At 38.5% G+C, this 12547-nt stretch overlaps 1 protein-coding gene across 10 annotated transcripts in view; it reads left to right on the plus strand.

The window, feature by feature from the left end:
* Window positions 1-12303, plus strand: part of CAPRIN2 (caprin family member 2) — a 35213-nt gene extending 22910 nt beyond the window's left edge. For 3 of the 10 annotated variants that reach the window (XM_059817159.1, XM_059817162.1, XM_059817165.1), the window contains 6 exons: window positions 2041-2193; window positions 5128-5311; window positions 7565-7750; window positions 9016-9116; window positions 9871-9937; window positions 11421-12303. In XM_059817159.1, coding sequence (XP_059673142.1) covers window positions 2041-2193; window positions 5128-5311; window positions 7565-7750; window positions 9016-9116; window positions 9871-9937; window positions 11421-11989 — 1260 coding nt within the window. In that variant the 3' untranslated portion in view covers window positions 11990-12303. The remainder of the gene's footprint in view (window positions 1-2040; window positions 2194-5127; window positions 5312-7564; window positions 7751-9015; window positions 9117-9870; window positions 9938-11420) is intronic. The other 7 variants (XM_059817163.1, XM_059817166.1, XM_059817164.1 and 4 more) reach the window with 4 other exon arrangements.
* The last annotated feature ends 244 nt before the right edge of the window (window positions 12304-12547 follow it).

Here is a 12547-nt window from a genome sequence, read left to right on the forward strand (position 1 = left end):
ACTGAAGAAATACTGGGAATGTGACTTCCTGATGTTCAGCCAAGACCTCAAACTTTGCTTCCTTAACTGTATTTATGTGCAGTTAAATCTTCAACTAGCATTCAAATATTGCTTAGAGCTGAAAATAGTGTTTTAATTTATGCAGATCACTGTCTTAAAGATCTCTTGCTAAATGTTGCTGTGTTCAGAAACACAGCTGGCTCTTACCTGTTGGACTCTCTAGTACAGTGTATGTAGATTATACTGGGGAAGTGTTCATGCTTTTTAAATGTTTTCCGCTGGTGTACATGCTATCAGTATACTGTGCATGTAGCATTTACTCTATTCCTTAATATACTGTATAGTTGAATATAATAGTCTTGACAGGGATATTAGTCTTGCTGCCTCTTGAATGAGCAGTTTTGGCCTGGTTCTTGACACAGTCTCTTACTTCTACAGTGTCATAAGACTTCTGCTGACAAGGATTAAGTAACTTTGCTGTTTAATATACATCCAGAAGACTTGTGCTGTGCTATAATGTAGAACGTCTGATTTAGTAGAATGTTCTGAAGTTTTTTGCAAACTGACTGTTTGGAATTAGGGTTGCTTGTGCCCAACATATCTCTAGTCCCTTAGGCTTGAAGTGTGGTGTCTTTCTTTTCTAGTCCTGCTTCTCATGGAAAGCAGTAGATAAGCTTTGTTTGGTCCCAGCACAACCAGGGAATACACTCCATGGTGACAGTGCACTCTCCTGGTATGCAAGTGCAGTTCTGTCTGATGCAGCTGTGATGGTATACATGGTGAGAATGAGACTTAGGGTCTTTAGCCCTAGGCTGTGTATCTAACTATAAGCAGCTCTTAAACTTAAAATTCTAAGTGTGAGCTAACTACAGAACATGCAGGTTTTGCAAAGGCAAACCAAAGTTTGGCTCTGAAGCCTTGTTTGACAGAGCTTACCAGAAGTTTAACATCAAACATGCCTTTCCATTTAATTCAGTGAGACGAGTGTGTGTCACAGACTTAACAGTAAATAGCTGCTTGAAACAATCTACAGTTCTTAAAATTATCTGACTTTGCAGGGCTACTTTTACAACTTCTTGCATAAGAAGGGTAATCTAAGTCTGAATCTCAAAGCTTAATTACTTGAAGCTTTTGGTTAAGATGACTATTTAGAACATTTACTTTGGACTTAATGTTTGTCATGGTCTTTCAAAAGCCACCTGTTTCAACTTATGCAAGGGTATTTCATAGCCCTACCAGAACTTTGTGCTTTCTGCAATACTTCTTGTAATAGCAGGTGCATGTATGGTTTCTTCTAGGCATCAGCATCACTTTCTCAAGAGACTGAGAAATATACTTCCCAGCCACTGTATCAGACAAGTTCACGTATTTCTGAGCCGCTGATACCTAAAAAGATTGAAATTGCCCAGGTGAGCTATCACAAATACAGGTAAGGTAAATATTGGTTGCTGAAAAGTGTCTAGAGCCTTACATTCCTTTTGACTTATGTTTCCTCTAAATATTGGTATTCTAAATCAACACTTCCTTTTGCAATCTGCACATATGAGACTTAATGCTGTTTAATACTTTGTCTGGATAACTTAGCATTGTTTCTAATCTGAAACTTAATTAAGTTGAGAGGGGAAAAAAATCAACCCTCCTAAACTTCCTGAGTTCCTCTGGGAAAGAGAAGTCACTTTTAATATCAGCCAGAGAATCGTCTTCCAATAAACAGAACAGAAGGCATTCTATGTTTCCTTAGTGGTGGGGAAAAATACCTAATGTCTCTTTATTGTGAAATTATTGCAATGAATGGTATGTATAGTAGCTCATAGGCACATTTCACTTAATCAGCAGAGACTGCAATAGAAGTACTGTTTGCTGAGAATGCACAGCAAGATTTGAAATTGTAAGCAAAAGCTATTTTGTAGCTCTATGTCCAAATGTCATCCTGTAGAAACTGCTGACTTCTGTCAGGCTAAGCTTTAGAAAAAATTAACTGCTTCTGTTACTGCCTGATAACTATCAAGTGACCTTTCGTTACATTTGTTCTTCCCTCAGGCAACTATTCCCCTCCCAAGTGAGCCACAGTCACCATTGCCTACTTCAAGCACCTCCATGTCGCCAGTACCATCAGCACAAAGCTTTCAGTCTCCTCCAGCAAGTAGCAGTTCTGTCACAATAACAGCAGCTCCCTTTCAGGCTATGCAGACTGTAAGTATGCAACTTGAGGCCACAGAAGAATAATTGACAATAATGCTAATAACATAGTCCTAATATTGGGGAACTGGCTCCCCTTGATTTAGTACAGAACTTGATAGATCACTTTGTTCTAATGTTACAAATCTAGATTAGAACTCTGCTTCTCCAGTGCCTTCAGAACTTAAACCAGATCACCTAAGAATAGAGAACCTGGGTTTGCTCTGTATAGTCCCAAAATCTAATACCGGGATATCTTAGTAGCCTCAAGGAACTAAGAGGGAGAAGTCAGATCTGAAATCAATAGATTTATAGCTGTGCCCCAAGGTAAAGTTGACTCTTAAACTGTTTTTATGCATAGATTTCAAATAAAGACTGCAGAGGAGAGAGGGAATCCTGAAGTACATAGCTGTTACGACTAAAAGCTTTCTGAAGCCTGAACCTGTCTTGCTGCTTTTCAAATTGTTTGCTTTAGTGGGATAAAATTCAGTCCACTGGAATAATGGAAAATGTGTCCTTGATAAAGGCTGGTGTAGCTTGTTATCCTATCTTGTTAACCAGTAGTCAATATAAATGTCTAGGGAATAGTCCACACAGACTATGAGCAGTGTTTCTTGCAAATAGATACTATTTTTTCAGGCCATACATCCTTAATGTTCCCTAACATTACTGACATTGCTACTGTCTAGTAATCTGCAGTGCAAGCTCAGAGGAAGGGTCTCCATTTAGTTGTTAACATTCACTTCCCTGTACTTGGGCTTATCTACTTCTCTGATACCTTCTTCAGAAGATGCCAAAACCTTCATTTAATGCTCTTGCTCAAAAGCAAGCTTAAAGAGATCATTGAGATTCTCCATTTCAACAAATATAGCAGTGCAGTTCCGCAACTTGCTGGACTATCTACGTCTTGCAGTATTGAGACGTATGTAATAGGATTTGGTGGAAGAAGGTAGCTAATAGCCTTTTAAAGCACAGGAATTAAGAACTAAACATCTGACATTCTGATGTGGCTCTAGTAAATCACTACCACAACTTTTTCTCATTGGTTTTCTGTATTTGTAGAAGAGATTCAAGTAGAACCTTCCTCAGAGGTACAGAATTTTGATAAATAACGCAAGTGGTGGCAGGGAGGTGGTTCTTTCTAAGCCAGATCTATTTAAGTTATGTTAAGTGGCTAGGAGGTGATTTTCATGAAAGTGGAGAATAGCAGTGTGCCGTGATTAAGGAATCCAGAGTCTTTCTGGGGACCCAGTCTTTAAGATAAGCATCTATCACGATATAAATAGTCTTGGTCTTAGTCATCCTGATTATATCTGAACCCAGTGTCTGTGTTCAGAGTGCTTTTGATCAAAATGGTATCACTGAAAGTTAACTTGAAGTAATGCTGTAGTGTTTTCAGAGGTGGGATTTTTGAGTCAAGCTGGCAAATATCTGTCACTAAATTGCTAGGATGTTAATTCTTCTTGTAGTAGTGGCAGTTTTTAACTTCACAGTGCAGGGTTTTCTTCCCTACACTGCTTAGATTCTCACTGCTGCCAGGAAAGCACAGCCATTGGATTTCAGTAGATAGCCAGGAGTCAGATAGTTTCTTGCCAAATAGTGAGAGTACAGTGACAGTAATGGAAGCCTCTGATTACATGTCCTCAGATGTCTGAACACCCTATTGCTGCCATTGTGCTTATGGAAGCTTAAAGGCAGATCCTACCTATAGCCCAAGTATGTTTATTGGAATTCCCCCTGTAACCCTCACTGGTAGGAAAAAGTAGACCACTTGCTACAGATAGTCCAGGATGTACATGTTGACAGCCCGATTGCACAGCATCTTCAGATTTCTTTCAGAAAGAGGATTGCTTTGGATCACTTAGATCACTTCATCTAGTAAATCAGAACCAGAATTTGTTATTTATAATGGTTCAAGCTTTATACTCAATACTTCGGTATCCTGAGGGGTTTCTGTGCTGGCCCCCTGTTGGAAGAAACACTTGGCTTCTTGGCCCTGGAAAAAGTGTTCATTTCCCATTGTAATTAGAGGCTTCTGCAAATGACAAGAACAGTCAAGTTGAAGCTGTTCCTTGCATCTAGCTGTAGTTAGTCTTGCCCTGGTCTGTTTTAAGACAGTTTATAGTCTTGGAAAATGGTTAGATACACCTCTAGACTCAGTACTGCTGACAGCTCTTTATATGAAATTTAGATCCTTTTACTCAAAATAGACTTCTCTCCTATATGATCTTGATACTAGTTGTCACTTGACAGCATCAGTTCTAGTAATTTTGAGTTATTGGCTATAAAGCAATACAGTCACTAGAGTGACTGAACTCTGAGATTTAACTAACAGTAATATTTGCACACCACTGTACTGCCCAGGCTGTAACATTAAAATTTGAATTACAAGACTCTGTTTTTCAAGTTACATGTTTACTGTGAGGGAACTTAAAACAAATAAGGAAAATTGAGTCTCAGTTTATCAAAGGGGTGAAGACTGCAATATGGTATTTATTTGAGTGGATAGTAGAGTTGCACCAGGTTCCAAGATGGGTATAAAGACCCAAATTCTTCCCAAACATGAGTATCTCATCTCAGTATATGCTGTCTCAGCTTCAGGTCAAAAAATGTAGGACAGGTAGTCAGCGAGTCGATCCAACAGTTGACTTCTCATAGAAGCAAAATAGCTTACTGTATGGTAGCTGTTCTTTTGATCAAACATGGTAGCTATGATTAATCAAGCTACGTTTCTTGAGTAGTAGCTACATAAATAGGAGTAAGTTCTAGAAGCTTACTGAGAAGGAAAAGGATGGGCTGAAATACAATGTTCTTCTTTCTAAAAAAAACCATTGGTGTTCTAGAAACTGATCTAGGCATATGGATTTAAACCACAGCATAGCAGGGTGGTGGCATTAGGCAGAGACTTTAGCTGGTAGTGTTAAGCACTTGTCTTGAAATATGTTGTAGGTATTTAAAGTGAATGCACCACTGCCTCCACGTAAAGACCAGGAAATTAAAGAGGATTCTTCATATTCAGCAGGATATAACCAGAGTTTCTCTACAGCAAGTACACAGACTCCTCCTCAATGCCAGTTGCAATCTTCTCATGTTGCAGAACAAACGTCTCTTTCACAAGAATCTCTATCTTCAGGTGAGAACTGTACTTTTATCTCTATATTTCAAGTAGTCTTTAAAGTTCTTCAGGTTATAGTAGTATTTTAATTCATTACTGTGTGCTGTGAGTATATTCAGGTTCTTCTACCTCAGTGAAATTCTGAACCACTGTTATGTAGCACCTGTTAACATTTGGTTACATCAATTCTAATCTAGTTGATCGTATGATATGTAAACATAATTTCAAAACTGCTAGCAGGATGAAAGGCTGCTTCAAACTAGTTTCTATAATAGTTGTATGGACAGTGTCACCTACAGGCCTGATAAAGATAACTTCGCACCTACTGGGAAACTCAAGTATGCAGTGATACTTGTCAGTTAAGTGTTTGCTTGGAATTGAAGCAGTGATTAAATACTCCATTTGGAACCATTAATGTGATCTCCGGTAATAGACACTAGTGTTGTCTGTAGTGCTGGGAGGTGCAGAATACTAAATGAGAAAGTTGGGATAAGCTTTTGTTGCTGAGGTGAATCACTCAAAGTGATACATATTTTGTGCTACTGGTACAAGACTAAAATGTGTCATCTGGGAGCTGTTTAGGATTTAGAATTTTCTTGTTTTAAGAAGGGGCTGTTATTTTTCCTTTGAACTTGTAGCTCACAATATAATTACTGTAAAACACATGGACTGTACTAGTACTTGCCAAAATCTTCACATGGATATTACACCTTACTATATTACAGATAAGCATTCTAGATGTTACTGACAGGTCATGTCAGTAACATGCCACTCCTACTTATCACTCCAGCTGTATCTTGTGATGTTGAAGTTCTAGCTTTCTGTAGTAGAGATCCATGTTGTTCCTAATTAGGCCCTAAATTTGTCACTTGTTTGTTAACTTGAAGGCTAGTTTCCTAACTAGGAGGCCTCAGTCACAAGTTAGTGTAATTCAGTGAGGTATTGAGAATCAGCTGAGCTGCAGGAACTGTTCATGTGTGTGCTTTTAGCCTGAAGCAGGTGCAAGCTGATGACAGCCTACTCTGCAGCAAAAGATAATCCTCCTTTTACTTCTGTTTATATAGTGCTGACTTCTTACTGAGGCTGGTTGAGTCTGAGTGTCTGACCTGAAGAATACTAAACTTCTGAGAAGTGCGGTCTTGAGCTGCCTTATTTGACACAAAACTAACCTGCTTAACATTCAGATACTGTACCAGATGAATTTATATAGCTGACACTAAGAATCTGAAATGAGACTAGTCCCTAAACTTGCTTGAAGCAGGTTCCAGGATGAAGGAAGCTGACAGCTAGGGATCTGGATTTATAAGACTATCTAATCAAGTGACTCGAGGTCACTTAAAATTACTGTTTTTCTGTCAGAGGACTCTTCACAGAAATTATGGTAGAAATAGACTGATAATGTGTGAAGTTAGTGAGACGCATGAAGATTAAGAGCTCTAAAGAGCAATAGGAGTATAGCAGTCAGGAAAGCATGTTTAGCTTATATGTTCCTTATCACTGACACTACAGGTGATCAGCCTTTTGTACAGTTTTTTTGATGGAACATCATGGTTTTTTGATTAATCTTGTGCAGAGCCACTGCACAGACTTCAAAAAGTGGTTTAGACTGTCACTGTAGATCAATTTTAAGTTTTTTGCATTGATACAAAGCATCGTCCTGTGGAAACACATTCATGGTTGCAAGGTCTGTATTTAAAGCTATCCACTCAACCACTCTGTTTGAAAAGCATTCTTGAATACCTGTTGGCTTGGGGTTGAACTACCTAATAACATGTGGTAGGAATGTCTGAAGAGATTGAACCCAAAAATCTAGCTTTCCACAGTTGTCATCTTGCTGTCTAGATAAGACTGAGTTTGTCTCTTCATTTTAAAGGATGTCAACGCTGAAGTGACATAGACCACTGAATCTTGCTAGTAGAATAGTGTTGGTTCTAAGTGAAAATTCTTAATCAGATGTTACTTGATTTTTATTCTAGCTTAGTTATATTCCTGATGCTGCTAGCCAGCTTGCTCTGACCTATGCAACTGGATCTTGTTAAATGCATTAGAGGCTTATACTGAGCCTGGGCTGTCTACAGTATACTTTAACATGCATTACACTCTACAGAACAAAGGGGAGGATCCCCACTTATTTGGAGTAATGAAGGGGCACAACAACAGGATATTCAGAGCAGTTTAATCAGTCTCTGAACTGCTTCCCTTACTTCTAGGTGTGGTAACTTATTACAGTTGTAAAAGGTTTTTTAATTCATCTGTACCTTCTGTTTTAAGCAGTGAATTATCAACCTGATGGAGCTGTTCCTGTTAGCAATGGTAGCCTTGCCTTTTATCCAGCACAGACTAATGTTATCCCCAGACCCCCTCAGCCTTACCTTAACAGTCGTGGGTCTGTCAGAGGATCTGCTAGAGGTGGAAGATCACTGGCTAATTCATATCGTTCCCCTGGTGGGTATAAAGGTATGTCTGTATTTACTATCAGCTTAAAAATCTAATGTAGTAACACTAGAATGTGATTTAACACAACATGGTATTAAATTTAGGTTCTATATGTGAAAGTTCTTAAAACAAGACTTTAATGTGTACAGAATGGGGTCTTCTGTTGTAGAATTTAAGCAAGTTCATTCTGATTTTTATTTGTAGTCACTGTACTTCGGGTGTCAGGTGAACTGGCAGAGCAGTTTCTTAGCTTTTGAATTATGAAAGTAGAAACTTCCACTAATAGGTTATTAAGTTACTTAATGGTATAGACTTTTCTGCTTGCTATTTCATTTACCACTTTGAACTTTTTATCCCCTTTATTCTTTCTCTTGGCATCTGTCTTGCTAACATTCTGGGCAGGTATTTTCTCTTCAGATACCACTTCCAGTATTTGCCCAAAATAAGATACTCTTTGCTTAGCACTGCTGGCTTTAATACTACCAGCAGAAACCAGGATGGCAGAGAAGCTCCCAGTAGTGGAGAGCCCTTCTGGATTAATAACAAACTGAAGAGTTTTAAGAGGAAGATCGTTTGGGCTCTGGAAATCACTTGCTATTCTGCTAGCTGAAGTACTATAGAAAGTATCAGCTGACTTTAAGCAGATATTAACTTAAGGTTTTTGGTAGCTGTGGCCTATTCCACTCTGAAGTGGAAGGGCACTTAGTCTGTGATAGTTGTTTCAGTTATTGGGCTAAGACTGCTCAATACCTTGTAGGAACACGTACTAGACAATGAGTTGCATAATTCTAATTTAACAGCAGTTAAGGGTTTGGTAGTGTCTGATACTAAATTGCTTGCAGCTTCTCTTTGGTAGTTCATCTAATAGCTAAAGATGCTAAACATTATAGTAGCACCTAAATGTGTAACAGTAATAGCTAACATCTGGAATAGAATTAAGAAATACTTTCTTTTGCTGTGTGAAATCCTGTCTCTGGATCTAGCAAGTCTTTCGGCTGTTCTGTGAAGTCCCATGAGTATCAAACAGGCAGTTGTGAAGGTCTGATGTTAATGCTTTCAATCATGTAATTTTGATACATCCACAGTGGCTAGTTCTAAGTAGCTAATGAAATGCATTCTTTATAGGAGTAGTCAGACTCTACTTCAAATTCTGATTTAAGGAATAGATGTGTAATTGCATAACTTAATACACATGATAATTCCAAAAGTGAGCTCTAGTTTTATTCTGGACTTGTACTGTAAACCAAACAGTGAATGATATTGAATAATGAACTTTATCTGAACAGGTTTTGATGCTTACAGAGGCTCAGCTTCAATAACTAATGGCAACTATGGTCAGCTGCAGTTCCCTGGTAGAGATTATGCTGGAATGCCATATTCTCAGAGGGTGAGTATTGACTTTGTTTCCAGTAACCTTTTGAGCACTGTACAGGAACTGAGTCTTCTAATACTGTAGCTTTTCATTAGCTTAACAGGTGAACTATTCCTTACAAGGTAGAGGTTTATTTTGTTCCCTAGAGAAAACCCTTTTTTGGAAGAGTATATAGCATTTGAAATAGGAAGTCAATTCAGCCAGATAACATCTCTGTATGACAGGTTGATTTTAGTCTGAAGGGAATCCCCAAAATGCAAACAGATGGCAAATAGGATGTGGTATAATAAGTCTATCTTACTATAATTTTAAAGTTGGTACTCAATGCCTCTGTAGTATAAAATAATGAACTCTTAAATGGACTGACTGAGAAAGTGGTTAGGCAAAAAAAAAATTCAAAAAACAATGTGTAAGAAAGCAAAGGTTCCTGGTGGGAGGAGGGTCTTCAGCTTTGAAATGAAATATATTCTTCTGTATAGACTCATGGACTTCTAACAGACCTGAGATTTAAGGAACTGAACCAAGTGTATAGTTCAGAAGCTAACTTGCTAGAACTGGCATCGAAATAGCTCTAATTTCACACAAGCTATTGTAAAAGTATATTTTTCCATAAATAAGGCTGCTTATCTACATTGTAATTCTGAACTCCATCATTGTCTATGCTAGAGCTTGAGTTACCTGTGCCAATGAAAAAATACTGTATTTGTTAGCCCCACTTGTTTTCAGATTTGCTTATAGCCATCTCGCTAATATTTCTGTTCTCTTCTAGGATGTTAATTACCAGCAGTGCTATAAACGAGGTGGGATAGCTAGTGGTCCTCGAGCAAATTCAAGAGGTAAGGCTAACATCAGGTTCCCAGTGGTATGTATATGTGCTTGGGCACAGCAGATGCTGAAGTGAAGTGTTACTGTGAATAGTGAGAAAAACTGTGTGCTATCACTGATCAAACAGATCAAGCTTGGTATAAATTAACCAAGCTAGACAGAAGCTTAAATACTGTTCTTAGACAGCATTGCATAGCAGCAGATTTAATTTCACTATCCTCAATTTGGTTTCTTTGCATGTCAGTGTTCTGACACAATAGTACCTCAGTGAACTTTCTTCACAAATAAACTGACTAGGAAAACACAGTTACGGGGAGACACCAAATGCAAGACTGGAACCACCCTGTGCCTGTATGATTCTGGGTAAGCTATCAGATCCCAGAAACTTTGTAAGATAACTTTTTCTATGAAAAATAGTTTGTTTGGGAATACAGCTTTACTCTACTTCCATGCTGGAGTACAAAACCTAAAGAAATACATAAGACTAGCTGTTTCAATCCAAGCATGAATAGCATGTATTTTGAAAAGTTGTAAACAAGATGATTTAAAATCCTACTGTATGTGCTGGAGAAAGCTGGACTTACAGTGCTATAGGTGAAAAATGAGATGCATAGTAACTGTAGATCACTACTTTGAAGAATAAAGGGAAATTATGGCATATGGAAACTGTTCTGGGATAAAGCCAGGTCATCTCTCTCTGAGGGAGGACTCATAGAATATACTTAAGAAGAGAATTAAAAGAAATGAGATTGTGGCGAGTTAACAGTTGCTGGAAGTACTCATTAGCATTAAGATATCAAGCAACTTTACTTAGTTTTATTGGATATCTTAAGGTGTTCCTTTCCAGTGGAAATAACAATGGTTTGCAGCTTGAGGGTGACTGCTTTAAATTCCTTGGATCTATTAATGTTTTCATTCTAGACCCTTTTAACTTGGATATTTGACAAGATAAACAGCTTAATTTTGGGGGGTGGGCGCACAGAAAGCTTAAAACCAATTCTAGTTCTTCAGACTTAAAATATTCTAGCATTGTAAGTTGATAGGACCTACTAAGGATGCTATTCCAGACGAACAGTATTGAGGTAACTTTAAGTGGAATTTCAGGTCTTGAAGGTGACTAAATGACTACTTGCCTCTTGGTAATCTTGCCATTTTTTTTCAGAAATTACATTTTATCTCCACTCAGAAGTTAGCAATGCTTTTTTACAGTAATATATGTATATGGCAAATACTAAAGCTAAAACTATTGCAAGCTACTGCTCTCTCCTACTTAAAAGCATGAAAAGTCATTGTTCATAGTTAAATTATGATCCATCTTGCTGAATGCAAGTGAATGTAAACACCTTCAAAGTTCTGTTCTCACTGGGGTCATTTGACAGCTTCCTGTAGCTGAAAGACAAATCTGTTACAAAGCCCATACACTTGCTGCTTAAGATTATGACTGCAGGTTTAAGGGTGTCATTAGCAATGATAAATAAGTATTATCTTTAACAGCAGGGTGGAGTGATTCCTCTCAGGTGAGCAGTCCAGAACGAGACAATGAAACCTTTAACAGTGGTGACTCTGGACAGGGAGACTCCCGCAGCATCACCCCTGTTGATATGCCAGTGACGAGCCAAGCTGCCACCATACTACCAGTGCATGTCTACCCCCTCCCGCAGCAGATGAGAGTTGCCTTCTCTGCCGCTAGAACATCTAATTTGGCCCCTGGAACTCTAGACCAGCCAATTGTGTTTGACCTGTTGCTGAACAACCTTGGAGAAACTTTTGATATCCAGCTTGGTAGGTTCAACTGTCCAGTGAATGGTACATATGTCTTCATCTTCCACATGCTGAAACTGGCTGTAAATGTTCCCCTGTATGTCAATCTCATGAAGAATGAAGAAGTCCTAGTGTCAGCATATGCAAATGATGGGGCTCCTGATCATGAAACAGCTAGTAACCATGCAGTCCTGCAGCTGTTCCAAGGGGATCAGATCTGGTTGCGTCTGCATCGGGGAGCCATCTATGGAAGTAGCTGGAAATACTCCACCTTTTCGGGATACCTCCTTTATCAGGACTAAAATCCAGTGCGATGTTTACAAAAGAGCTGCTCCAAACACCTTGGTGGAGGGGGGTGGGACTAGCTTTGCACTTACTATGACTTTATAGAAGATATGTGGTTCCATTATTGGGGGAAATGATGGTCCTCTTGTGCAAGGTGAAATCATGGAGTTGGGGTACTGAATCAGCACTAATTTGGCACTTTATCAGTTGTGATGTAGCCTTGCTAGTAAAGCTGTGAATGTATATTGTTTGCACTTACCCTAAACTGTATTAATGTCCAGCTTACTACACTATTGATTGCCTCAAATATGGGCTATTCACAATGCCTTGTTGTGCCTCAATAAAACAAGTTAATATGCATTTTAGTATTAATCTTGCCAGTGGTCTTTATTTTTAAAATAGGTCAGACTGAGCTTATTCCTGATGTGGGGTGTACATGCTACTACATAGAACCAGTCTTCACATTTCAATAATTCAGGGTAAACTGTATAGTTAAATGGGATTACTTGTTTGTTTAGCTCTTGCTTGATGCCATTCTCAAGAGTGTTCCCTTGATCAATATGAATTCAAGATTT

The sequence above is a fragment of the Gavia stellata genome, chromosome 4 (genome assembly GCF_030936135.1).
Source record: "Gavia stellata isolate bGavSte3 chromosome 4, bGavSte3.hap2, whole genome shotgun sequence".
In the NCBI taxonomy this organism is placed as follows: domain Eukaryota; kingdom Metazoa; phylum Chordata; class Aves; order Gaviiformes; family Gaviidae; genus Gavia; species Gavia stellata.